General features: G+C 40.4%; 1 protein-coding gene across 2 annotated transcripts; it reads left to right on the forward strand.

Annotated features, from left to right (window-relative positions):
* The first annotated feature begins 268 nt into the window (after window positions 1–268).
* On the forward strand, window positions 269–24416 carry LOC110094468 (rhodanese-like domain-containing protein 4, chloroplastic). 2 transcript variants are annotated; one of them, XM_020819731.2, is made up of 8 exons: window positions 269–917; window positions 1485–1587; window positions 1706–1792; window positions 2249–2323; window positions 2440–2514; window positions 2626–2706; window positions 23057–23245; window positions 24022–24416. In XM_020819731.2, the coding sequence occupies exons 1-8, from the start codon at window positions 331–333 to the stop codon at window positions 24067–24069; spliced, it is 1245 nt and encodes a 414-aa protein (XP_020675390.1). In that variant the 5' UTR covers window positions 269–330; the 3' UTR covers window positions 24070–24416. The 2 variants fall into 2 exon arrangements, with proteins under 2 accessions (XP_020675390.1, XP_020675384.1); XM_020819725.2 differs by having other exon boundaries at window positions 270–917; window positions 23045–23245.
* The last annotated feature ends 237 nt before the right edge of the window (window positions 24417–24653 follow it).

Here is a 24653-nt window from a genome sequence, read left to right on the forward strand (position 1 = left end):
TATTTGTGTTATCTATTTCAAATAATAGATATTACACATTTATTCATTGCAGTAGCAGTAGTGCAGTACACTTATATTAAGTTCATGGCGGTCGACCGCGACCTCGCGCCACTCCCCGCCGCACAAAATTCCTCGCCATCTGATCCTCTCATCCACCTGTCGCCCTCCCATTTGCTCCACGTATCTCTTCTTCCCACGTCATCATCCTCTACCTCACCTCGTCGTGCCGTCGATCACTAAGGACCAACCAACCCTCTTCAGAAGTCCATCGGTACCCTCCAAAACCCATTTCATGAACCCCAATCCCTAATCCAGCCACAAAATAATGCCATGCAGGTTCTCAATGCCGCCAGTCTCGCCCCAATTCCTCTCCCCCAAAATCCCGATTGCAAAAGAGCTCTTTTGCCCATCAGAACGTTGAAGCCCTCAGCTTCACTTATTCGGCGAATCAACCAGGGTTTAGCTTCTCTATCTTCATCTCTCTGCGTCGCGGGCTTAGCGAAAGCTCTAACATATGATGAGGCTCTAGGGTTCTCGAGTTCATCGAGTGACTTAGACCTCGGCAGGATCGTTGATGGGATTGTTAAGTTCGGATCCGAGAACCCTTTGATCGTCGCGGGAGGGGTTGCGGTCTTGGTTGTTCCAGTCATTGTGTCACAGACATTGGGCCGCTCCAAGGCTTGGGGGGTGGAGTCGGCGAAGAGGGCGTATGCGAGGATTGGGGAGGATGAGGGTGCGCAGTTGCTTGATATAAGGGAAGGGAAGGAGTTAAAGGAGGCGGGGAGTCCAGATTTGCGTGGATTGAAGAAGAAGTCGGTGACGATAACGTATCGAGGGGAAGATAAAGCTGGTTTTTTGAATAAGCTTGCTTTGAAGTTTAAGGACCCGGGGAATACCACATTGTTTATTATTGATAAGTATGGCTAAGTTCAAAGATTATTATTTTTGGTTTGATTTTGATACTTTAGATATGAAATTATGATTCTTTGCCTGCATGAAGAATTACAGTGGTACGCCATAGCTTAGATTTTATCTTTCTCAGCATTTTTGTGGAAAGAAAGGTGAATTCTTTTTGTTAGTTGTGATTTGCATGTAGACCAAATTCCTAGTTGCATTGTCAAAGTTTTCTAAGATCCACCTTCCATATTTTTTTATAAGAATGCATTATGGAACAATACATTCAATTATTCCAAAAAGAGTATGGTAAACAAAATAAATGACATTTATTTTAATGAGTTTGCTTAATAGGTGAGAGCCCTGCTTGCTCTTGCTTCTGCTATGAAAGTTTTAAGTTTTGTGATATTTGGCTATAGTAGAATATTTCTATAGCCGATTAAGATTTTGGTTAGTTTCTAGTTGTGAGATTCTTGCCAGCTAGAGTTAGACTTGAGAGAATTATATCATTATCCACCATACATTTTCTTCTGTTTTGCTTTTTCTGTTTACTTGAGACTAACTTTGTGGAAATTTATGATGAAAGCCAGGTTTGATGGGAACTCTGAATTGGTCGCCGAATTGCTGACCGCAAATGGTTTTAAAGCTGCTTTTGCAATAAAGGATGGCGCTGAAGGAACTCGAGGATGGAAGGTTGCACATTTAATCCAACAATTGTCATGTATCATTTTGCAATAGTTTTATCACTTGATTGGCGACCCCTTCTTTATATATGCTCTTGTGGTCTTATTTGTCCAAACTATTTGTGCAGAATAGTGGCCTTCCTTGGACATCTCCTAAAAAGACATTATTGCTTGATTTTGGTGAATTAGCAGAAGCACTTACTGGTACAATTGGGGTATGTTCGTGCTATTCTACTGAGGAATTATCTTCTTTGCTTATTTTAAATATCAGTTTTTCTATGCGGCCACTTCTATCTATTTTTCCTTACAAGTAAGAAGGGTTGAACTATACCCAATGTTCTTGTTGTTATATTTATTTGCATTATAAATATGTTTTCTTTAATAGAAAAGAATTTGCTAAATATTAAAGTTGCATCAAAATAATAGCTCTGAACTCTTTGTTGTAAGCTATATGCATCATCTAACAACAATATATGTCATGCTTAGATGGCTTGAGATGATCTAGCTATATCCATTCAATCCTTGTTCCCATAAGTATTGATATTTTCGAAATAATTGCTGCGATTTCAGCATATATGCTTTGACCGATATAAAAGTTGTATCAAGATGACTTTTAGCTTTATGCATTTAAGCTATCTTAATGGGTTAAAAACAGTGTTGTTCATGTTCAGGGGACTTCAGATGGTGTACCTGTTGCTCTTGGTCTAGCAGCTGCTACTGGCTTGGGCTTGTTTGCCTTCACGGAGGTAATGCATTTATTCTCTTTTTTGTTTTTGTTGTTGCTGCTGCTATGTCATGTGAGCGAACAATATTTGCCGTCCTCTAAATTCATTGTCAAGTAATTACAAACATTTTTGTGCAGGTAGAAACATTACTTCAGCTTCTGGGCTCTGCTGCTATCATACAGCTCATCACCAAGAAGCTCTTGTTTGCAGAAGTTTGTTTCCAACTCAGCAAATTGAGTTTTTTAATTATTCTTGTTTTATTAATTTTAGCCATTTTTGTTCAATTAAAATTGAACTTCAAACTTGTATTTTTCTGGTAATAGGACCGCAAGGCAACATTACAGCAAGTTGATGAGTTCTTGAACACAAAAGTGGCTCCCAAGGAGCTTGTTGATGAGATAAAGGTAATCATACAAATTTCCATCATTGGAGCCATTTGAAACATTTTCCCGTACTCCTAACTACAATGATGAAATAAATACTTCTTGCTAACCCTGAAATTACTTACTAAAACTATAGAGTTGTAAATAAAAATCTGGAACCTCTCCTATTGTTGTTGGATGTTACCTACAACTTATACTCTATTTGCTGGAATATGCTATATTGGCATATCTCTAAAGGTTGAGAGTTTTAGATGCTTCTTTAAAGAAAAGTTGAGAATCGTGCTTAGTAGTTTTATTTGGTACAAATTACAAAAAAAAAGGATACCTGCAAAGTGAAAGACAAAAGGGCTATGGGCACATACAAGAATTGTGGATTTCTTTTAGTACAGGAAGCAGACAAAAGATCCTAACATGCAAGTTGAAAGAAGCAATAAGATGGAGGGAGGGTTGAAGAAAGCATCGTTGAATCTCGGAATAAGTCAGATTGAATACTATATTGTTTAGGATTGTAGCTTACTAGATTATATAGTACAGTATACTAAGCTATCCATCATCGACATTCACAGAATCACAACTGGATTGCCAAAGTGCTCTTATAGATAGATGTCAAAACAAGCCGCCAACATAAGGAAAATACTTAATGCGTGAAACTGTTCGGTTCCTCAAACCTACAGCATGCTTGGGAATGGTAAGTCTGCATCTCCTGATTAACAGTATCTGCTAATTCCAAACTAATACGAGCAAATATTTGCTCTTTAGCTTTTGAGGAGAGTCTGAATAACGTGTCATCTCCCTGAACCGATGCTGTAGCCTAGATAGATTGTTTTTAGCTTGTAATTGATATCAACATCAGTTTGTAACTTGTTGGCAAGATTCGATGAGCTAGTTAGAAACCAATTACAAAGTTTGATCCTACAGTGTAAAATATCTATCATAGGCATATTTAAAAGGAAGTGCTTATGACATTTTGTAACAAAATAACTGATGTAGTGGATCGTGGAAGAAATGCATTTGCTACAAGTGATACAAAACCAGGGAAACAACACAAGGTTGAAGGCTTCAAAAGGATATAATATTTTCTAAATGCTCCTTCTCCCTTACAACTATTATATGTAGCCTTGCAATAGAAGATTCTAGAAACCAAAAGAAAATATGTAATAAAAAGAAAAGGAACATCATAATTATAATAAGCTTAAGGACTAGCATACCTTTTTATTGCTTGTTTTCTTTAAGTTTCTAGAACTTCTATTATAAGGTTACATATAGTTGCTGTAAGGATGAAGGAGCATATAGAGAATATTATACCTTTTTGAAGCCTTTGAGCTTATGTTGGTTCCCTGGTTTTGTATCCCTTCTAGCATATCCATTTCTTCCACGATCCACTACATTACTTGGTATCAGAGTCTGGAGCTCCTGGAGCTCGTGAAGAATGACGGATTGCAGAAGAAGATGGGCTGTCGACAATGATCGAAGTCAAAAGAGATGGGTAATCAACGACGATCGACGTCGAAAAAGATTGGCTGTTGACGACGATCGAAGTCGAAGAAGATGTGCTGTCGACGACGATCGAAGCCGAAGAAGATTGGCGGTCGATGACGATTGAAGTCATGAATCCCTTTGGGCAACTCAAGTCACTTGATCTAGATGGTTTATTTTCTAATTTCACCCATTCAATAGAGTGAATACGCAGGTTGGCAGCCATGCCGACGCCTTCACTGCTCACCTCCGCTTCAAAATGCGATTAGATCTGCAATCAACCCGCACACTGTCGCTCATACATTTCCCTCCCCTCCGACTGCCAGGCCTCCCGATTCGATCTCATAGAGCCAAAATCTGCCCAAGTTAAGTCAACTATGCCATATGAATATGGAACCTCTAAAGAAGATTCCTCTAAAGCTCAGCTGCAGTAGAAGAATGAAGAAGAGGAAACACAGAAGCGGGGGATAAAGGAACCATCAATTGGCATTTGGCAGGTCAACTTCTCCAATGAAAACGTCATCTGGGTCGCCAACCGAGAGACGCCTATCCCCAATCTCTCTGGCTCTATCGCCATCAATAGAGACGACAATATCACGGTCCTCGATGGTGGTCGGCGAGTCCTGTGGTCATTGAATGCCAAACTTCGGTCTAACAAATCTGCAGCCGAGCTCTCATATTTCAACAATGTGAAGCTTAACAAGTCCAGGGCCATCACATGAGAGAGCTTTGACCATCCATGCAATACCTACCTTGTTGGTATGAAGATAGGGCTCAATCTTAGCAACAACTTGAGCATACTGTTCACCTAGGAAGATGGCAGATGATCCCTCGCCAGATAATTTCACTCTCGGCGTCGACCCCTCAGCGTGGCTCTTTATATGGGAGGGAAGTCCTCCGTGGTGGCGTTCCGGCCAGTGCAACGACTAGGTGTTCATTGGAATACCATGTCTGGCATTCACAGCAGCTTATGGATTCAAGTTTAGCATCTTCAAGAAATGAAACAAGTGGTATTACTACATAGATTTCAATAGCTCACACCGATGGGTTCTTGGCCCTACTGGAATTGTGAATCATTTGCTTTATTTGGAGAATATTGGTGTCTTTTTATTTGATGGTCCAATTCTTCCTTGGTCGGAGGAGATGAAGGAGGAAGGGTTTCTTCCATGTCAGTGGCGCTGACAGAATGCAATTAATCTCGAGGAAAAGGAAATAAAAGAAAAGGAGATACGAAATCAGCTCATTGTAGAGGCTTCTTCTCATGGATTAGTTTTAGGAAGGTGCAATGAGATTGATTTTAATGTTGCAGTGTTTACCAACTTTATCAGAGATCACCTAGACTTCCATTGTACCATAGATGAGTACATAAAGGGCAAGGGGAAGCTGTTTGATAGAATGCTTGATCCTGAAATTAGCAGGAAAGTTGTGAACATTGATGACCCCAATGCTTATCACTTCTTATCTAAGGGGAATCCAGATGTTCCTGTAGTGACCTGTAGTGACTTTTGGAATGATTGAAAAACTTCCTCAGGAGCAGTATATGGAAGATGGAATGAAGGTAAGGAGCGGATTGTTAAGGGAGATGGTGGTCCTCGGTGTTAAGAACCAATCATAGTTCACCGGTTTAAAGAAATTGCCATGTCAGCTTTTGTACTTTCTTGTATTTCATTTATGTATCTAGTCTATATATAGAACAATTAGGCTGTAATAACATAGACAAGGAAATATTCTTCTTCTACTTTTCTGCTTCCATCCTTTCCTCTGTCGCTGTGCTTCTCTCACGCTTCCAGTGGGTAAGGGTTTCCACATGGTATCAGAGCTACAAAGCTCAACAGCTCCAGTGTTCGTATCTTGCCTCTAATCCACCATGGCAGAAGAAGACACGGCCGGATCTCGCCGGTTAGGAGTGGAAGGCAGAACCTCGTCCACCATTTCCAATCAAGATTCCGATCTTCTCATCCCTCAGCTCAAATTCTTGATATCCAATGTCAAGAACATGGTTCCCAACCCTCTCACCTCTGAAAACTACTCAATATGGCGCTTACAATTGTCTCAGCACTTCGCCGCAAATGGCTATGATGCGCACCTCACGGGTCTCGCCGTCCGCCCACCGGACTCGGTCCCCCATGAACAAAATCGGTGGAAGCTAATTGATTGCAATCTTGTCTCGGCTCTGCTGGCCACCATTTCCCCTCCCATTCTCCCGTATGTGATCAATCTCGGTTCCGCTCATGACGTCTGGACCGCTCTTGAACGCCGCCTTCAACCTACAAATCGGTCGCGCGTAATTCAGCTCAAGAACGAGCTACACCAAATTCAGATGCGAGACCGCACCATGCAACAATATCTTGATCAAATCAAGACGATAGTCAACAACATCGCGGCCGCCGGCTCCACCGTCGACACGAAAGATATTGTACTCTATATTCTCAACGGGATGCCCACGGCCTATAATTCGTTCAAAACAGCCATCAGGACCTCGCTGCAACCGATTCATCTTGATGATCTTTATTCACTCCTCAGCAGTGAAAAGATAATTCTTCAGCAACAAAACCTCAAAGACTCACAAAATTCCGAATCCACGGCATTCTTTTCAAACAGGAATTATCGTTGGAAAAAGTCACGTGGGAGAGGTTCGTTTCAAAGGCATCCGACAAACGATCGCTCGATGCCTCAAGTCGAGGCGCTATCGTCTGCACGCCCTCCGTTTCAGTGCCCCACCTGTCAGATCTGCGGCAAGTCCGGTCATGTCGCTCTTAACTGCTGGCATAGGTGCAATCTAAACTACGCACCGCCGACAAACCCACGGGCTCTCACGGCACAACAACAACAGGTCACAACGAATGACTAGATCTTGGACTCCGGCGCCTCATCCCACCTGACCGAGGACGCAACACATCTCCAACATTCCGCTCCCTATACCGGCTACGACTCGGTGTCTATTGCAAACGGTAGCAACCTCTCCATCTAGAACTCGGGCCAAGGCATCCTGCCTCTACCCGAGACTACTCGTAAGCTTTACTACGCAAAATCTTGCATGTTCCGCGCCTAAAACACAATCTCCTATCTGTTTCTAGTCTTACCTCTGATAATAATGTTTCGATTTCTTTCACGGCTAATGAGTTTGTTATAAAGAACCTTCAGGACAATCAGGTGCTTCTCCGGGGTCCCAAACGCAATGGTATGTACCACATTAAGCATCCTACCAAGTATAACGAAGTGGCGCTAGAGTCACCTCCGCCAAACAAGAACTTCTGGCACGACCGTCTTGGACATCCTCACAACCGCAAGATTAGCATCCTCGTAAAAACTATTCCGGAATTAGCAAATTCACTCACTAACACTCTATGCATTGCTTGTAACACGTCTAAAAGTCACAAACAACCTTTCTCTCGTAGAAATTCCATTTGTAATAAGCCCTTCCAAATCGTCCACTCGGACGTTTGGGGGCCGACTCCATTTTCGTCAAAATTTGGTTACCACTACTACGTTACGTTTATTGGTGATTGTACTAGATTTACGTGGTTATACTTGCTTAATTCCAAAGATGAAGTGTTCAGTAAGTTTCAACAATTTTGCAATTTAATTAATACCAAATTTGATGCTCGAATTCAGATCTTCTGCTCAGACGGAGTCGGAGAATTCACGATCACAGCATTTTGAAATTACTTGGCTCAACAAGGGATAACACAACAAACGAGCTGCCCTCATACTCCGGAACAAAATGACACCGCCGAACGGAAACATCGTCACATCCTAGAAGTCACGAGGACACTTCTCCACGCTGCCCATCTCCCTCTCTCGTTCTGGGCAGAAGCAACGACCACAACAATTTACCTCATCAATCGTCTACCTTCATCGGTCATTCAAAATCAGACTCCCTACTTCCGGCTGCACGGAAGCCACGCCTCATATTCCCATCTTCACACCTTCGGGTGCTTATGCTTTCCCTGGACCAAGCCGTATGCCCCAAACAAACTATCGCAAAGATCTCAAGAATGCGTGTTTTTGGGCTACTCCACAGAGCACAAAGGATATAGATGCTACAACATTAAACAAGATCGAATGTAGTGTTCTATGAACACCACTTTCCCTACAAGCTCTCTCAGACTACCGGGGCCACGCCAGCACCAACTAACCCAGAATATCTCTCCCCGCTTCTACTGGTTCTGTCTTCCACAGTGTTTCCTACTCAGACCTCACGCCCCAGTCCGCCAGTAGCAACCTCCCCGCCCGAATGCAGCGCCATTCCTGAACACAGCACGGACCTCAGACCGCCCTGTCAAGTGGTCAACACACAGCCAATCCGCCACCCAATGCTCACTCGTCTGCTCTCCGGCATATCCAAACCCAAGCAGATCTTAGATCTGTCAGTCACTACCACCAAGGCCTCCACGCCTACATCCTATGCCGAGGCGTCCAACCATGCCGAATGGCGTTCGGCCATGTCCACAGAATACCTCGCATTACACAGACAAGGAACGTGGTCCTCAGTCCAAACAAGGAACGTGGTCCTCAATCCCAGCTCCAGTTGACAAACCAGTTCTTGGCAGCAAATGGACATTCAAGACAAAGCTACATCCGAACGGCCAAGTTGACCGACACAAGGCGCGTCTTGTTGCACAAGGCTGTGCTCAAGAATTCGGCATTAACTTCACGGAGACATTCAGCCCGGTGGCCAAAATGGTCACCATTCGAATGCTCATCACGGTTGCTCTAAACAACAACTGGAAGATTATTCAACTTGACGTCTCGAATGCATTCCTTCATGGAGACCTACAAGATGAAGTTTACATGAAGCAACCGCGCGGATTCGAGGACGCCCAAAATCCAACACAGGTTTGCAAGCTCCGGAAATCCATCTACGGGTTAAAACAATCACCTCGACAATGGTTTCAAAAACTAACTTTCTTCTTCAAATAGGCTTCACGTTTAGTCAAGCCGATCCGTCTCTTCTTCATCTCAAGCAAGATGACACCAGCATCTTCATTTTAATATACGTAGACGACGTCCTCGTTACCGGCAACAATCACACAAGAATTCAACAAATTCTTCAAAATCTGAACTCCGCATTCAGTCTAAAGCAGCTCGGCGACATATCTCTATACCTTGGCATTCAGGTTATTAAAACTACCTCTGGCTACTTTCTCACTCAATCACACTACGCACATGAGCTTATTCGTAACGCAGGCATGTTCGATTGCAAGCCCGCACCATCTCCGGCACCAACAAAAGACCCAAAGTCCTCGGATGAACGCTCCTTCGCCGATCCGCAGTTGTTTCGCAAAATTGCAGGGTCACTCCAATACCTCTCTATCACGAGACCTGACATTGCATTCGCCACCAACTCAGTCTGTCAACACATGCACAATCCGAGGAACTGCGACTATCAAGCCCTCAAACGCCTTCTCCGATACGTCAAAGGGTCGATCGACTACGGACTTCCGCTAACCACCGGCGCCCTCAACCTCAGTAACTATACAGATGCGGATTGGGTAGCGAACTCAACTGATAGGAAATCAATGTCGGGCTACTGCACGTTCCTCGGTCCAAATTTGATTTCTTGGTCAGTCAAGAAACAAACAACCGTGGCTCGATCTTCTATGGAGGTGGAGTATAGATCGTTAGCAGCTGCTACATCAGACACACTATGGATCCGTCGACTTGCTTCAGACCTTGACGTACGCATCACCTCACCAACACCGATCCACTGCAACACCACGTCTACCATAGCTCTCGCCAACAACCCCATCTTCCATGCCAGAACCAAGCACATCGAAATCGACTACCACTTCATCAGTGATCACATTCAACAAGGTAATATTCGGGTAGATCATGTCTGCACCACCGACCAGCTAGCAGACATACTCACCAAAGCTCTCCCTATTAACCGGTTTCAGCTCTTGAGATCCAAATTAACCATTCGCTCCAAGAAGGGTTAATTTGAGGGAGGCTGTTAAGAACCAATCATAGTTCACCGGTTTAAAGAAATTGCCATGTCAGATTTTGTACTTTCTTGCATTTCATTTATGTATCTAGTCTATATATAGAACCATTTGGCTGTAATAACACAGACAAGGAAATATTCTTCTTCTACTTTTCTGCTTCCATCCTTTCCTCTGTCGCTGTGCTTCTCTCACGCTTCCAGTGGGTAAGGGTTTCCACACTCGGAACTATGAACATAATTAGGTCCTTGACTTCTTGCTTTGTCTCAAGATCAGCAGTAAATTATATGGATGGATGTCAAATAGCTGCTTACAATATCGTCAATTTTGCTTTAAAAATCGAAAGGCAGCTTAATCTACACATTCGAAGTTATTCTTCCAGAAGACCGTCTCATGAGCCAAATGATGACCAAAAACTCACACAACCTACTATCAAACCTGCATCTAACCCTGTAACTTATGAGCAAAGCAATTCACTACATGCAGAATTGAAAGCTGATGCCCCGACCAAAAGTTCTAGTCAAAGAAATCTTTGACCCAGGAGGATTGCTTATGATTTCTACACCTACCTCAGCCCTGATACACAATAACTACCATCTCAACAGAGTCAAGCTTTTCTGACGTGAGGGGAGTAAGATGTAGGAACATCATAGTTATAATCAGTTTAATGACTAGCATACATTTTTATTACATGTTTTCTTTTAGTTTCTAGAATCTTCTATTACAAGGTTAAATATAGTTGCTGTGAGAGAGAAGTAGCATATTGAAAATATTATACCCTTTTGAAGCCTTTAAGCTTGTGTTAGTTCCCTGGTTTTGTATCCCTTCTAGGAGATCCATTTCTTCCATGATCCACTTCATCAATTACTTAGACACAAATTGTTATAATCCAAAGTTTTGGCCCCTTAAAATTTCTTGTAAACTGATGGTTTTGGATTGGCTGGCCAAGTTTGCCTGTCGGATGCTTTAAACAACTAGAATGGGGTGATTAGCCTGCTGGGGTGGCTGATCGATTAGAATCTTTGTTTAATTATTTAGAGGTTGGCCAACTTGAATGATGTCTGCTGACCAACATAGGCATTGATCTACATGATTTTCTGAGTTGTTGGCACTAGTTAGTGATGAATGAGTGGATTTAATTGCAGGGTGAACCAGTCTAGCAGGTGGTCGAGGTATTGCATAAGGCTGGCTAGGTGAATAGTCGGTGAAGTGGGTTTAGAATCCATTCATAAATGACCTGATTTACTTGGCCTCCCAAGCAGTAGGTTGACTAGGGAATAACTTGACTAATGAACAATGTAGGTTTTGCCTGATTTGGTGTTAATACTAGTTGGGTTAAGGTGCGTCGGCCAAATTTGCATTGACTTTAAATTATGTCTGATCCTTTTGCCATTGTAGGATAATCTTTAGCGGTCCCTTCCTATTAGCTGCTCGATTCTAAAATCATTTGTTGCATTTACAAATGACCCTTAGAGGACTGATTTGTGTCCTATTTGTTAGATATTTCTGCCATGATTTGGAATGCCAAACAAATGCATGGTTTAAAATTGCGCAATAAGAGGCGCGCCTCAGTGCAATTTTAAACTTTTAAGCCTCAAAGCCTACACAATGAGGCTGGAATTGAGGCATACGTCTCAAGTTCACTGAGGCGCGCCTTGAGGCATGCCTCGCCTCATGTTTTAGAGGCGTGTGCCTCTTAAAATTAAAAAAAAAACTCTAACCTAATATAGATCTATTCGGTTCGGCCCCCCACCCCCGTGCGTCTTCGGTCAGTACTGAGCAGTACATGCTCGATACCACTCGATACAACAATGCTTGGTACCACTCGATACATGCTCGGTACCGCTCGATACATGCTCGGTACCGTTCGATATCATTTCATACAAACGACTTACGAACTTTAACAATAAGCAGAACTTCAAAATTAATTTTACAATAAAAATTTGTTCCGGGGGCTCTGCCAACGGAAACCCTCGCAAGGGCGCTGCCCCTTGATGTTAATGCAGTTATAAGCAGAACTTCAATGTTAATGCAGCTTGTCGCTATAACAGTGTTTTTTATACTTTAAATGATTTGTTTGCATAATACGGTAAGCACTTTACAAATGCATGCACGTTATGAATGTGTCAGTGTGCATTTGCATGAGGGTATTTTGTAATGATCAGTTGTATAAATGTTTGATGCTGGCAAAGTGTACGAAGTTCTATTTAGAAGCCTATGGATGCATTCTGTCTGCTTGCATGGATGTTGCAGATTCGGTGGCGTGGCGTTGCACTATGATTATTTGTTGCTTCTTGCAAACATGTTGTTGAGAAATGCATGGGGCTCCACTTAGAAATTTATAAACGCCTTATGTCCGCTTGTATGCATATTACATATATGGTGACATGGCGTTGTACTTTGGTTATTTGTTGTTTCTTGCAGATGAGTTGTTATTGAGAAATGCACAGGGCTCCAATTAGGAATTTATAAACGCCTTTGTCTACTTGTATGCATGTTACAGATCTGGTGGCGTGTCATTGCACTATTGTTATTTGCTGCTTCTTGCAGACGAGTTGTTGTTGGGAAATGCACAGGGTTCCACTTGGGAATTTATAAAATTCTTCTATTCGCTTTTGTGCATGTTGTGGATCCGGTGACGTTGATTAGTAGTGTGTTGGATCTCATTTCATCTGTGCTTGTTATTTTCTTCAATATCTAATCTGCACGACTATACTTTTGTTTGCAAATACATTGTATGATGCATCGAAAGCCTTCCACCAGTGATTTGCAATTTACATCATAAATTCCCTGTCGCTATTTACAGGTGCGTTGTAGTGCTGCGCCACGGGTCGCTTGTTGCTTTATGCAGACGAGCTATCATGCATTGATGAAATCTCCTACAGTTACTTGTAGATGCTTGCATTCATCACAGGCTACTATGCTTGCTTATAGATAGCAGGTTATGCATATGAAGGATCTTTCTACGACAGCTCATAGGTGTTTGCATTTGTCACAAATTGACCGAGTTTACTTGCATGAGATCAATATATTTGCTTGACGTTGAATGATGATTGATTGCAAGGGTGCTTGGTTGCTTGTCGCTGATTATCACTGTTGTGTCTATGATACATCTTCCATCATTATCAACAAGTTCTCATATTCATTGTAGCTCTTCCTGTGTTTATTTGTAGATAATGTACTATATGCATTCTTGCGTTTATTTGCAAGTTATGTACTGCGTGCATTAAGGGTGTCCTACAGTGGCTTGTAGTTGTTGTACGTGTTGTAGGTGTATCATCCTTGTTTGTATATGATATGTCGCGTGTTCACATTCATAAAGGATCCCCTAGTCCTTGCAACATATATATTACTGCTGTTACTACTCATTAACGAATCAATGAACTTGCCCTGTGAGTTAACCACTGTTGATTGCAAGTTAGTTGATATTGATCAGAAAGATGTCATGGCATTCACCACCAGTCTCTTAAGTGCATTTGTAGAGTGACTGTTGGTGTTATCGTTTGCAAGTGAATAGATCTGCAAGCTAATGCTGAGTACGGGGTGGGCTAAATTCACTACCAATCTTCTTATGCATATTGATTGATGAGTTGTTGTGCTTGCTTGCATGTCTTGTGCTATGTGTCTGATAGGAAACACTTGTAAATCTCAAGTATTTTCTATTAATCTTCAAAAAACAGCGAGAATTCTCAACCAAAATCCACACAAAAATAGGAAAATAATAGATAATTTGTATTATTCGATGAAATATAAATGGAAAAAAGCAAGATACAATTGATTCTCTATTCGAGAGAAGGATCTATCTCTCCCAAATCTCTAGTTGCCGTTAGAGCCCAATGAAAACCTAGATCTAAGTGATCTCAAATTTCATCCAAATTCAAGATGCCCTAACCCTAGGAAAACAAACTATTTAATGCATACAATTCAAAAAGAAATATCTAAATAGTCCCTACATTCAATTTCCCTACTAAACTTCCTCAAAAATCCTTCCTAAAACGGCTCACGCACGGCATGCGTGCGTTCAACGTGTACAGGAGGCGGAGAAATCCACATCTGTTCGCGTAGGTCGGTCCAATGGACCGATCTAACAATACTCCCCTCCCAAAGATCCACCTTGTCTTCAAGGTGGAAGGATGATATGCTGTTGATAGCTTTCTTCAGCTGTTCTGTTAGTGGCCATGGTATCGTCTACTGGAGCCAAGCTGATGTTTTTCCTTCCAAACACAGGGCTGCTGTCGCCAGTCTCTCCTCCTCCATCACCCCATTCACCATGAGATACATCTCCACCTGGCACACCCACCCATAACCATCCTCCCTTTCCAATACTGGCATCCCCAACTTCCTCACCCTATTCCACTCCTTATCGGATCCCTAGGAGGTGGCTCTTGAATCCCTCCTCCGATGAATGGCTCCCCTTGCCCAAAATGCCTCTCATAGTGGTCGGCTGCCCTACCACCTCCACCAAAAGATTTCATCTTTGTTGTCCCCTTATTCAAAAACCCTGATCCACCCCTTATTGGAGCCATAGGAGATGGTTCTTGTTGAAAGAAACTCCCCTCATTAGACTTCTCTTGTCCGATCTCCTTTCCCTTCGATTCGGCCAAGGGAATCCCAGTCAAATTTTGATTAGGGTTAGCCATCGGAACCACCAGTGAAGTGTTTATTTGCATCTCCAAGAGCCTTCTTAACATCTCCTCCACCCTTCTAAATCGATTTTCCATATGGTTTTCCATGTATGAAAAGTTTTCTCCTAATGTAGAGAACTTCTCCAAGCCGGTTTTAAATTGCTCCATTTCACCTTCCAATGCCGCCATCTTCTTTGTTGTCATTAATTGGATCTAGGCTCCAATTGCAAAATAGTCAAGATATCTTATTTTTCCGCCCAAGAAAGTGCTATGATACTAATTTGATAGGAAACATTTGTAGATCTCAAATATTTCCTTTTAATCTTCAGAAAACAACGATAATTCTTCACCAAAATCCATACAAAAACAGGAAAACAATAGATAATTTGTATTCTTTGATGAAATAGAAATGAAAAATAGCAAGATACAATTGATCCTCTATTCGTGAGAAGGATTGATCTCTCCTAAATCTCTAGATGTTGCTAGAGCCCAAAGAAAACCTATATCTAAGTGATTTCAAATTTTAGCCAAATTCAAGATGTCCTTACCCTACGAAAACAAACTATATAATGAATACAATTTAAACGGAAATCTCTAAATAGTCCCTACGTTCAATCTCCATCCTAAACTTTCTAAAAAATCCTTGCTAAAACGGCTCATGCACGCCATGCGTGCGTTCGGCGCGTAGAGGAGGTGGAGAAATCCGCCTCTGTTCACGTAGGCCGGTCGGTCCAGTTGGACCGGCTGGACCGGTCTAACAGTGTCACATGTGCCTTGTCAACAAATTGACACCTTTACATGTCAATTAGCAGGTTGCTGCATTCTCTTGCATATCTTTTAGTGGTCATAGGGGATATCTCGCTCTTACAGTATATCTATTACCGCCGCGTAGAGGTAAACTGATATGTTTATTTGCAGATTGGTGCCGATGAGCTGCATTCGTCATCAACTTCACCATGCATGTTGACTGACGAGTTGCTGCATGTTGATTAGCAAATTACTGCATTTGCTTCATGTTAACCTTCAGTGCCCATGAGACTTGGCATGATTGCTCATATGTTGATTAGAGCCAACTGTGCGGATGCCACTATATTCATTGTCCATCAGCTATCTGATCTTTGTTTGCCAGCAAGCAGTGTTTAGATTTAAATGATATTGACTATGTGCAAGCTTCATTTACTTTGAATTCAATTCATTGTACATCAGCTATTTGATCTTTGTTTGCTAGCAGTGTTTAGATTTAAATAATATTGACTGTGATCAAGCTTCATTTACTTTGAATTCATTGAATGTATTATGTCATTATGCTCATTGCAAGTCAAATCCCTCTACTTGTAGGGGGCAGCCGTATTTGCTTCCATGGATGATAAGCATCACCTACTCTATTTGCTGATTGGTTTGGTCGAATATTCTAGGTCATTTTACTTTCATCGTTTATCATTTGCATGCACTAGGGATTTGTTCACCATGAGTCCTTGTAGTAGCTTGCTGACGTTCATTTAAATGACTAGGGCTATTGTTTATCATTTATATTTTTATTGTGTGCATTTTAAAGCTTAATGTTCAGTTTCTTGTAATTTTAAGTGTCCCGTTCCCTGTTATTCAAGTCAAGTCCCCTATGTTCTTTTGTTCAAATCAGGTTCTCTGTGCATTTGAAATTTTGGCAGCCTCCCGGCGTCTCCCTCATTTAGGGTAAATTCTAGGAGCTGAGCCTTTCCTACCATGCTACGAGAACACTTAGCATAGGTGTTGTGTGACACTGCGGCAATAGTCTTCAATTCTACTACGCTACGAGAGCGCGTAGGCGTTTTCGAGGTACCTGTTTGAAAGAAGGCGCAATTTTTTTTGTTTTCGTGCGAGCACTGAGGCACGCACGGGTACTTAATTTTGTTCTGGTCATGCTACGAGAGCGCTTAAAGGCCCAACCATCTCGCTACAAGTGTCACATTGGGTTTTCTCCCAGCACGTTACAAGAGCGTGTAGGGTGGTCCCCTGATGCGCCACAAGCATCGAAAATGAGATTTTTGGGTTTTGGGTTTAAGGACATTATAACTGAGTGAACGAATCGACGACGATGGTGTTGTCGAGGCGAAGACAGTGGAGAGTATGCAGAAAAATCCTTTCCTCTTCTTTTTTTTAAAGCTCTTTCTCTTATTTTTTTCTATGGTTAATGCTAGGGCGTCCCCTGGAAGCGACGCGCTGTATGGCCTGAATACAGTGACAAGTGTGCAAGGGCCGCTGCACCGGCGCCCGGGTGCAGTGTTAAATAGGCAAGGGTTCCCACATCAAGGACGGATGTGGGCAAAGAAGCTAGTCCATGAAACTAAAATTAGGATAGGAACTTGGAATATAGGTTCCCTTACAGGAAAATTAATGGAATTAATAGATATTATGATACATAGGAAGTTAAATATTTTGTGCATTCAGGAAACTAAATGGGTTGGAGATAAGGCTAAGGAAATTGATAGTTTAGGATTTAAACTTTGGTATTCGGGTAGGAGTCGTACTAGAAATGGTGTAGGTGTTATTATAGATAAGAGTTTAAAGGATAATGTTATAAAAATTAATAGAATTGGAGATAGAATTATAGCTTTAAAGATTGTTGTTGATGATAAGATTGTTAATATTATAAGTGCTTATGCTCCTCAAGTAGGTTTGGGTATGAGTTCTAAATTAAATTTTTGGAATGACTTAGAAGAATTAATACAAAATATACCTCTTGAAGAAAGAGTTTTTATTGAAGGAGATTTAAATGGACATGTAGGTAGAGAGGTAGATGATTTTAAAAGTTATAATTAGCAAGTAACAATAATAAAGAAGAGAGTGAGTTTAGAGATAGAGAGAGAGATAAAAGTGGCTAAGAGTGGATTAGAGGAGTTGTATATAGTGGAAGCTGCTATCTTGGTGTGCTAGTTGGTCGGGTTAACTGTGATCTGGAAGGGATATAAAGGAGAAATGGGAGAGAGGGAATGTTAGGCTGAGAAATTGTAGGGTTGGTTGAGTGGAGAAATGCAGGTAGAAGAGGAGCTCGGCTGGCGTTGGGCAAGGCTTGGATTAGAGCTGTGAATCGGGATTGATGGGTAGAGATCGAAGCTAAGTGCGACTTTGGGGTCAGAGTAGGCAGAGGATTGGGCTGCTCGGTTAGGTCGACGTGGGGGCTGGAAGTGTCGGTTGGCAGTGTGGAGGGATCAAAGCAGACAGTGGAAGATTAGGTGGCTAATATTGAGGTGGATCAGCGAGAATGAAAACCAGCTTTTACGTGCGTCTTTTTTTGTGGATTTCGGCAAAGGACTGGGGTCGATGGGAGGTTGGAAAGCTAGATAGGTCACGAGATGTTGACGTCGGGGTCATGGATTTTGACAGCAGGTGATGGATTAGGGCATCTCCAATGGAACGACAAACAACCGTTTGCCATTCTTTTGTCGCTCCAACCGAGCGACAATTTTGATGCTATTTCATCGCAGGTGAACAGTGCACGCCAATATTGACGTCGCACTGTTCACCCGCCATTTTTTTTTTAATTTGAAAATTATATAAAATGAAGTATGAGAAAGAATTTAGGAATATTCTTTTTTTGGTGTTAGAACATAGAGTTCGGTTGGAGACAAGTTACTGCATTTTGGTTTATTATTGCATTTTGGAGTGAAAAATGAGTTTTTTCGTTTGGAGATTCCCTTAGATGGGGCTATGGGATCTTGGGTGAAGATCGGGGTTGGAGGGATCAGTCGTTTGCAGGAACCTAGAGTCCAATCATGAGATTTACAGGAAGAGGTTTAGATGGAGGATCCGCCGGCTTATGGGTTTTGTGTGCGGAATTGACCTGATTCAATGAAGTAGGGAGGTTGATGAGTGTAAATAATGTTATCTTTTATATGTTAAATTGCAGTGAAACCCTATTGTTCTAATTGTGTTGTGCAGGAAAAATAGAGGAAATGCATGAAATTTCAAGTATCATACAACGCCGCAGCGTCGGACACTATATCGTCGTGACACCATTATTAACACTACTGGAGTGCCCAATATAAACATGGCGATGCTCAGTCTCTGTTTGACAGCGCCGGGACACCGATTTCAAGCGCTGCCAAGCTGATGGGACTGTCGCGTGGACGCCACAATGCTCAATCGTCAGCAGCGCTGCACCCCTACAGTTGTTACCGACGAGGACACAATTTTCCACTTAAGAGACACGTCGATTCATTAAACAACGGGTCCTCGTTAGCAAACGCCGCAGAGGAGAAAATTCTGCAGCACTGCGGTGTTCATTTTATGGGCATCGCGATGCAAGTGTCTAGAGCGCCGTGATGCCAGAGTCCATTTTCTGTGTAAATAGTCTATTTGTAATGTTATTGAGGGAGTTCAGTCACTTAGTTTCAGTCTTCATAGTAGCATCTCTGCAGTTTTCTTAGGAGTGATAACTAAGGGAATTCAGGAAAAACTAGATCCACTTCATAGGAGTATTTGGTCAATGTTTGTGGAAGCAATTTTGTAAGTTTAAGGAGGAGTGTAGAGGGGATCATTGAACCCATTATGTGATATCTTTTCTTTTGTATTTTCTTTCTTTTGTGTAATTAATAAAAATGAGTTTGCTTCACTTATTCTTCATATCTGGTTAAATTGTAAATGGAATGTGGAGTACTATTAAATTCTTTTTATCAATAATTTAATGATGTTTTCAATATACCATATCTTCATTTAATGCACAAAGTGGTCATATGTATAATTAATATCAGGTATAATGTGGAGCCTAGAAATAGAAAAACAGGCACAACCATGTATATTGGATTAGTATGATGCAAGTATGGGCATAGTGCTTAACATATTTCAAATTTATAAAGGTGAATTATAATGAGGGGGTTTTAACTGTACATGTTTTACTTATTCTTCTAAGATTTTCATAGGGTGACAAACTATGGGAGTCTAGAGTGGTATTGAGGTTGTAAGGTTTAATCTATCATTTGTCTCTTCATGCTTGAATGAGCGGTTGGTGATGCATATGCTATGAGCATCATCAATATAAAAGAGAATCATTAGGAAACATATTGAATTTATATTGCATCAATCCAAACATTTTATCCAAGTAGTGTTTCATTTAATTTTTTTTCTGATCTTAAATTAAGTAATTGAATCTCCACCAAAACTTATTTTTATTGAGTATGACAATTTTTGTAATTGTAGCAGACAGTACTAGTATTTACAAGTAAATATTCTTCCTCGTGATATCGATACTCTATATTACTTGATTCAGCACGTATACTTGCTTATATTAAATAGGGTTTTAATAATTTTTATATCAAAGAAAACCTAAGCATTATTTAGGGATTGATAGATCCCTAAATTATTTTCACATTTCTTTAGATTACTCCACCACCCTTATCAGAGGTCTTGACGTCGACAGTCGCAAGCTGTGGAGATCGGTCCAGATGTGAGGTCGGGATTAGAAGATATGGAAAAAGATCTCGGGTCTGTAGCTTGTGAGTGGAGAACAGAAATGAGTCTTCATTTCGTCGTCATTTTATTAACGCAAACAGAGGTGTGATTGAGAGCGGGATCTTCGCAAGCAGGAGAAGGGACAGTTCGGCGTTTGTAGGGGATGGGGCACTATAGACGGCTGGATTTGAGTAAGATGTGTGCAGGAATTTTGCAGGTATGTATATATTTTTTTTATTTGATTTTTTTTTTTTTTTTTTTTTGAGTAGAGGTCAACAAGATTCAAAACCAGGGAAAGCACCTATTTTTAGAGCCCCTTGCTGAATGAAGAAGATTGAGCTTTTGGGTTTGAATGAAAAGCTAAAAGACCTATTTAAAAAAGGATTCATTCACCCTAATCTTTTCCCTTAAAGAGAACTTATCAAGGAGGAAGATGTCATCATGTGGCTGCATATTGATTATCAAGACTTTAATAAAGCAACTATCAAGAGTAGAAATATATAGCCAGGGATTGGTGATATCTTTAGTCAACTAGAAGGCATCATGATGTTTTCTAAGATAAATTTGAGATCGGGCTACTATTAGTTGAAGATCAAGGGGAAAGATGTGATGGCTAGGACTTTTGTATGGATTATGGCCATTATGAATTGCTCTTGATGTGGCTCAAACTTACTACGCCTTACCTCTAATAGTTCATTATAACATTTATTGATGACATTCTTGTCTAGTTGAAGGACTCAGACGAACATTTGCAATATCTCATGACCTTTCAAAACCTCTTAGAATGTCGACTATATCGTAAAATTTTTACTTACAGTTTATGGCTGGATAATGTCTCTGTCTAAGCCAGAATTAGCGCGAATAATCACAGCCTAGTTTCCACCAGCCAACATGATGGAAGTGCCTCACTTTTTGGGGTTGGCTGGTTGCTATTGAAGGTTTATTCCAATTTTTCACCAGTGGTGATTCTATTTTCTTTATTTTCAAGTTCGAGTTGATCTACAAGTGTGAGCAAAGCTTCAATTTGGTAAAGGAGTAAATAGAAACATGACTCAACTTCGGTATATCACATTCTGCCTTCAAATGGATGATCAATATTAGTAGGCATTCGAAACCGTGGACTTGCATAGGCTATGCATCCATGACTATAGTAGATTAGGAGTAACATATACCACTGATTGAGTTTGCTTATAATAATAATCACATGCCAACATTAAATGGAGCAATGAAGCTTTTTGCGGGATTAGTGGCATGTCTCAATTGTGTTGGGTCGAGTTGGGTAGCGAATAATCACTAGCTAACAACTAATCAACAAAACTACCAAGAAAATTAAGAATTTTTGAGAAAGGCCCCAAGCCATTCAAGACTTATAATATAAACACCATGATCATCGTCTTCGAGATATTTACTTCAAAGTTGGAGACCAATCATTTATCATGTCAACTCCATGAAAGGGGGCCAGAGATTTAACTAAGGAAAATTGAAGCTGGTACCTAGGATGATCTGAGTTTTTGACATAAGTAGGATTGATCACCTATTGATTGTCCTTGCCACCTCAATTACTTGGATTACACAACATTCTTCACAATTCCATGCACATAACACAATTCCATGCACATATGTTATATAATTGACTTGAATCATGTATTGATGTAACTAGATGACACATATTTATCTCATCATGTGCTACGAAGATCTACATTTCTAGAGCAAGACAATCTTGATGAGCAAAGTTTTGTGATGAATAGACTAGTTAGGAAGTAATATAGGAGATTGAAGCAGACTTGAAGAATTATGCCTCTCGTTTGTTCAAGACAAAAGGCTGACTTGATAAATAAGTGGGAATAATTGGTCCATTTGAGTTACAGAATGAATAGGTCTTACAGGACTTGGTGCGTCGCCAACTGAGTTGAGATATGCCAGTCAAGTTTGAAACAACAACTTCTTTTGTTAGGTCCTTTCAGCCACTACTAGGAGAGTCTTTACCTCACTTGCTAGCGGCGCAATTTGAAGATGTTTATAGCAGTAAGTGGAGTGATCCTTAAGACTTTGATACTTGTCCTAATAGCTAGATATATATATTTTTTTCACAATCTAGCATTCCATCGAATGCCAAGTCTGATCGACTCTTGATCTTTTCCTTGCTCTCCTAGATAAAACTCGGTGCTCTATTGACCATGGTTAATGTTCAATTTTATGGATTAAGAGAGTTTTATGAGCTGATGCCTTGGTGAATCCAAGTGAGGAGACCTCCAATAGACCGCATGACAACGGCACAAGAAAATTGACGCCAATGTTTTGATTACTATTACATGTGAATTTGAACATATTTTTTTGGGTACTTTTCTTATGAGCTTTATGGAGATTTCCTAATCTTCCTTTATGTGTGATGATGATTAGATTTCCGACAGGGAATTGTGATTCTAGGTATATCCACCATACTTTTATGCAGTTTTTCCATTAGCTAGGTACATAAACTAATGGAAGATACCTTTGTTGAAAGCTAAAGAAGATTTAGGCTTCGTTTGGGAGTCTGGGACGGCTTTCTTATTGCTTTTTAAAACAGCTTTCTAGTATAAGAAAGCTGCTTTAAGAAGCAGTAAAAAAGCCATCCCAAATGAAGCCTTAAAAAGAAATAAATGAATTCTACATGTTGAATTGGCAACTTAGTTGCGTCCAGTATTTATGATCAAGTGAAAAGCAAATGAATTATTTCCATGAAACAGTAATACATGCCTTTGCTTTTAAGCTGATTACCTTCTATGACTTGTAGAACTTATTTGTTCATTTAATTTTATACATCCACTTTTTTTTCATATTTTTGGTTAGATAAATTACTACAAAAAGTATCATCTTTTGTATTGATTCTGACCTGAATATTCTTAGATGATTGGTAAGGCTCTTCTACCAACACAAAGTAGATCACAAGCCAGTCTACCAGCTCCAGCAGAGGTAACTCAAGTGGAATCTTCTGTTGCTAATCCAGAACAGAAGGTTGAAACAGAACCAGCTCGAGAAGTCAATTCAGTTCCCAAAGCTGAACTTAGTGAAACTGGCAGGCCAACATATCTTTCACCTTATCCATCTGTAGCTCTCTCTCCTTTCGATTAGATTATATTTTTGACTATTTTAGTTCTTATCTCACAATTTAGTAGAATTAATGTTACAAGAAATGCATCTTGTTTTTGACATCTTTTGCTCACACATTGAAAAAAAAAAAGAAAAGAAAACTGAAGCAAGAATTATTTATCAAAAGAGTACATAATCAAAACAGTCCATAGATTCTTTTTAATTTCCATTTTTATTTATAAAATTTTTTAAGGGTTCAATTTAGTCTCTCAACTCATCAAATTTGGATTGTCAGTTCTTTGGATAGAAATTGATGGATGAGAAAATTTTAATCTTTTTGGAATCAATCTCATTAGTTTGAGTTGATATTAAGTAGTGTTGTTGATACTAAAAAGTTCAAAACGGCCTCATGGATCATGGAGGAGAAATTATTTTGTGTGGATGCCGAATGCAGCTCTACATCCAAAGACTAACCAGAATGAGCCATGTCAACAATACCGAGCGCCGTACCGAGTTGCGGCACCGAGTGGTACCGACATGACTCATTCTGGTTGATCTCCAGATGGCGTTTGACATCCACAGAAAATAATCTCTCCTCATGAAGAGCTTCTCTCCGTCAATTTTCATCCAAAGTAATGGCTAAATTGACTAAATTGATTGAGTCGAGGGATTAAAATGATCACTTAGAATAATCTATGATTAAAATAGACATAACTAAAAGCTTTAGAGATCATTATGATCATTTACTCTATAAAGTAAATACCATCACTGACAGCTTTTAGTTTTTTTTGCAGTATCCAGACTACAAACCCCCATCTTCACCTTCTCCTTCCAAGCCCTAGATGCTTAGTTCATTCAAATCAATACTCTGAGGTTTCCTGGTGCACTTTTCTTTCATAGTTAGAAGACATCAAGCTCTTTTTTTTGTTAATGGATATTTAGTTTTCAAGCTGCAATTATTCAGTGTCAAATGATTTTTCTGGAAATGCAGTGTTAAAGCCATCTTTGTTGTTTGAATCTGGGTTACAGCACAACTGGACATGAGTGTTTGTTTTCAATTATGTATGGCACATTTTCCCCACTTTCTTTCTTGTATTTGCTCTCAAATCCATCTGAATTGTATTTTTTTTCCCACCAATAAGCTATAAAATACATTCATATCCTGCAGAGATGCAGATTCTCACTGCTACAATTCTTCTGCTTTTGAATGCTTAAGGTTTTGTTTGAGACAGCTTTCTTCTTGCTTCTTAAAGCAACTTTTAAGTAAAAAAATTAAAAATTTTGTATTAAAAAGTTACTTTAAGAAGCAGTAAGAAAGCCGTCCCGAACGAAGCCTAAATCTTAAAGAAAGAGCAGGTTTCATAGGAGATGGAATCATTTATTAGTGTTGATTGAATATTTCTTCGCATAAGATTTGTAGGTACTT

This window comes from Dendrobium catenatum, unplaced genomic scaffold (assembly GCF_001605985.2).
Source record: "Dendrobium catenatum unplaced genomic scaffold, ASM160598v2 fragScaff_scaffold_993, whole genome shotgun sequence".
NCBI classification, from domain to species: domain Eukaryota; kingdom Viridiplantae; phylum Streptophyta; class Magnoliopsida; order Asparagales; family Orchidaceae; genus Dendrobium; species Dendrobium catenatum.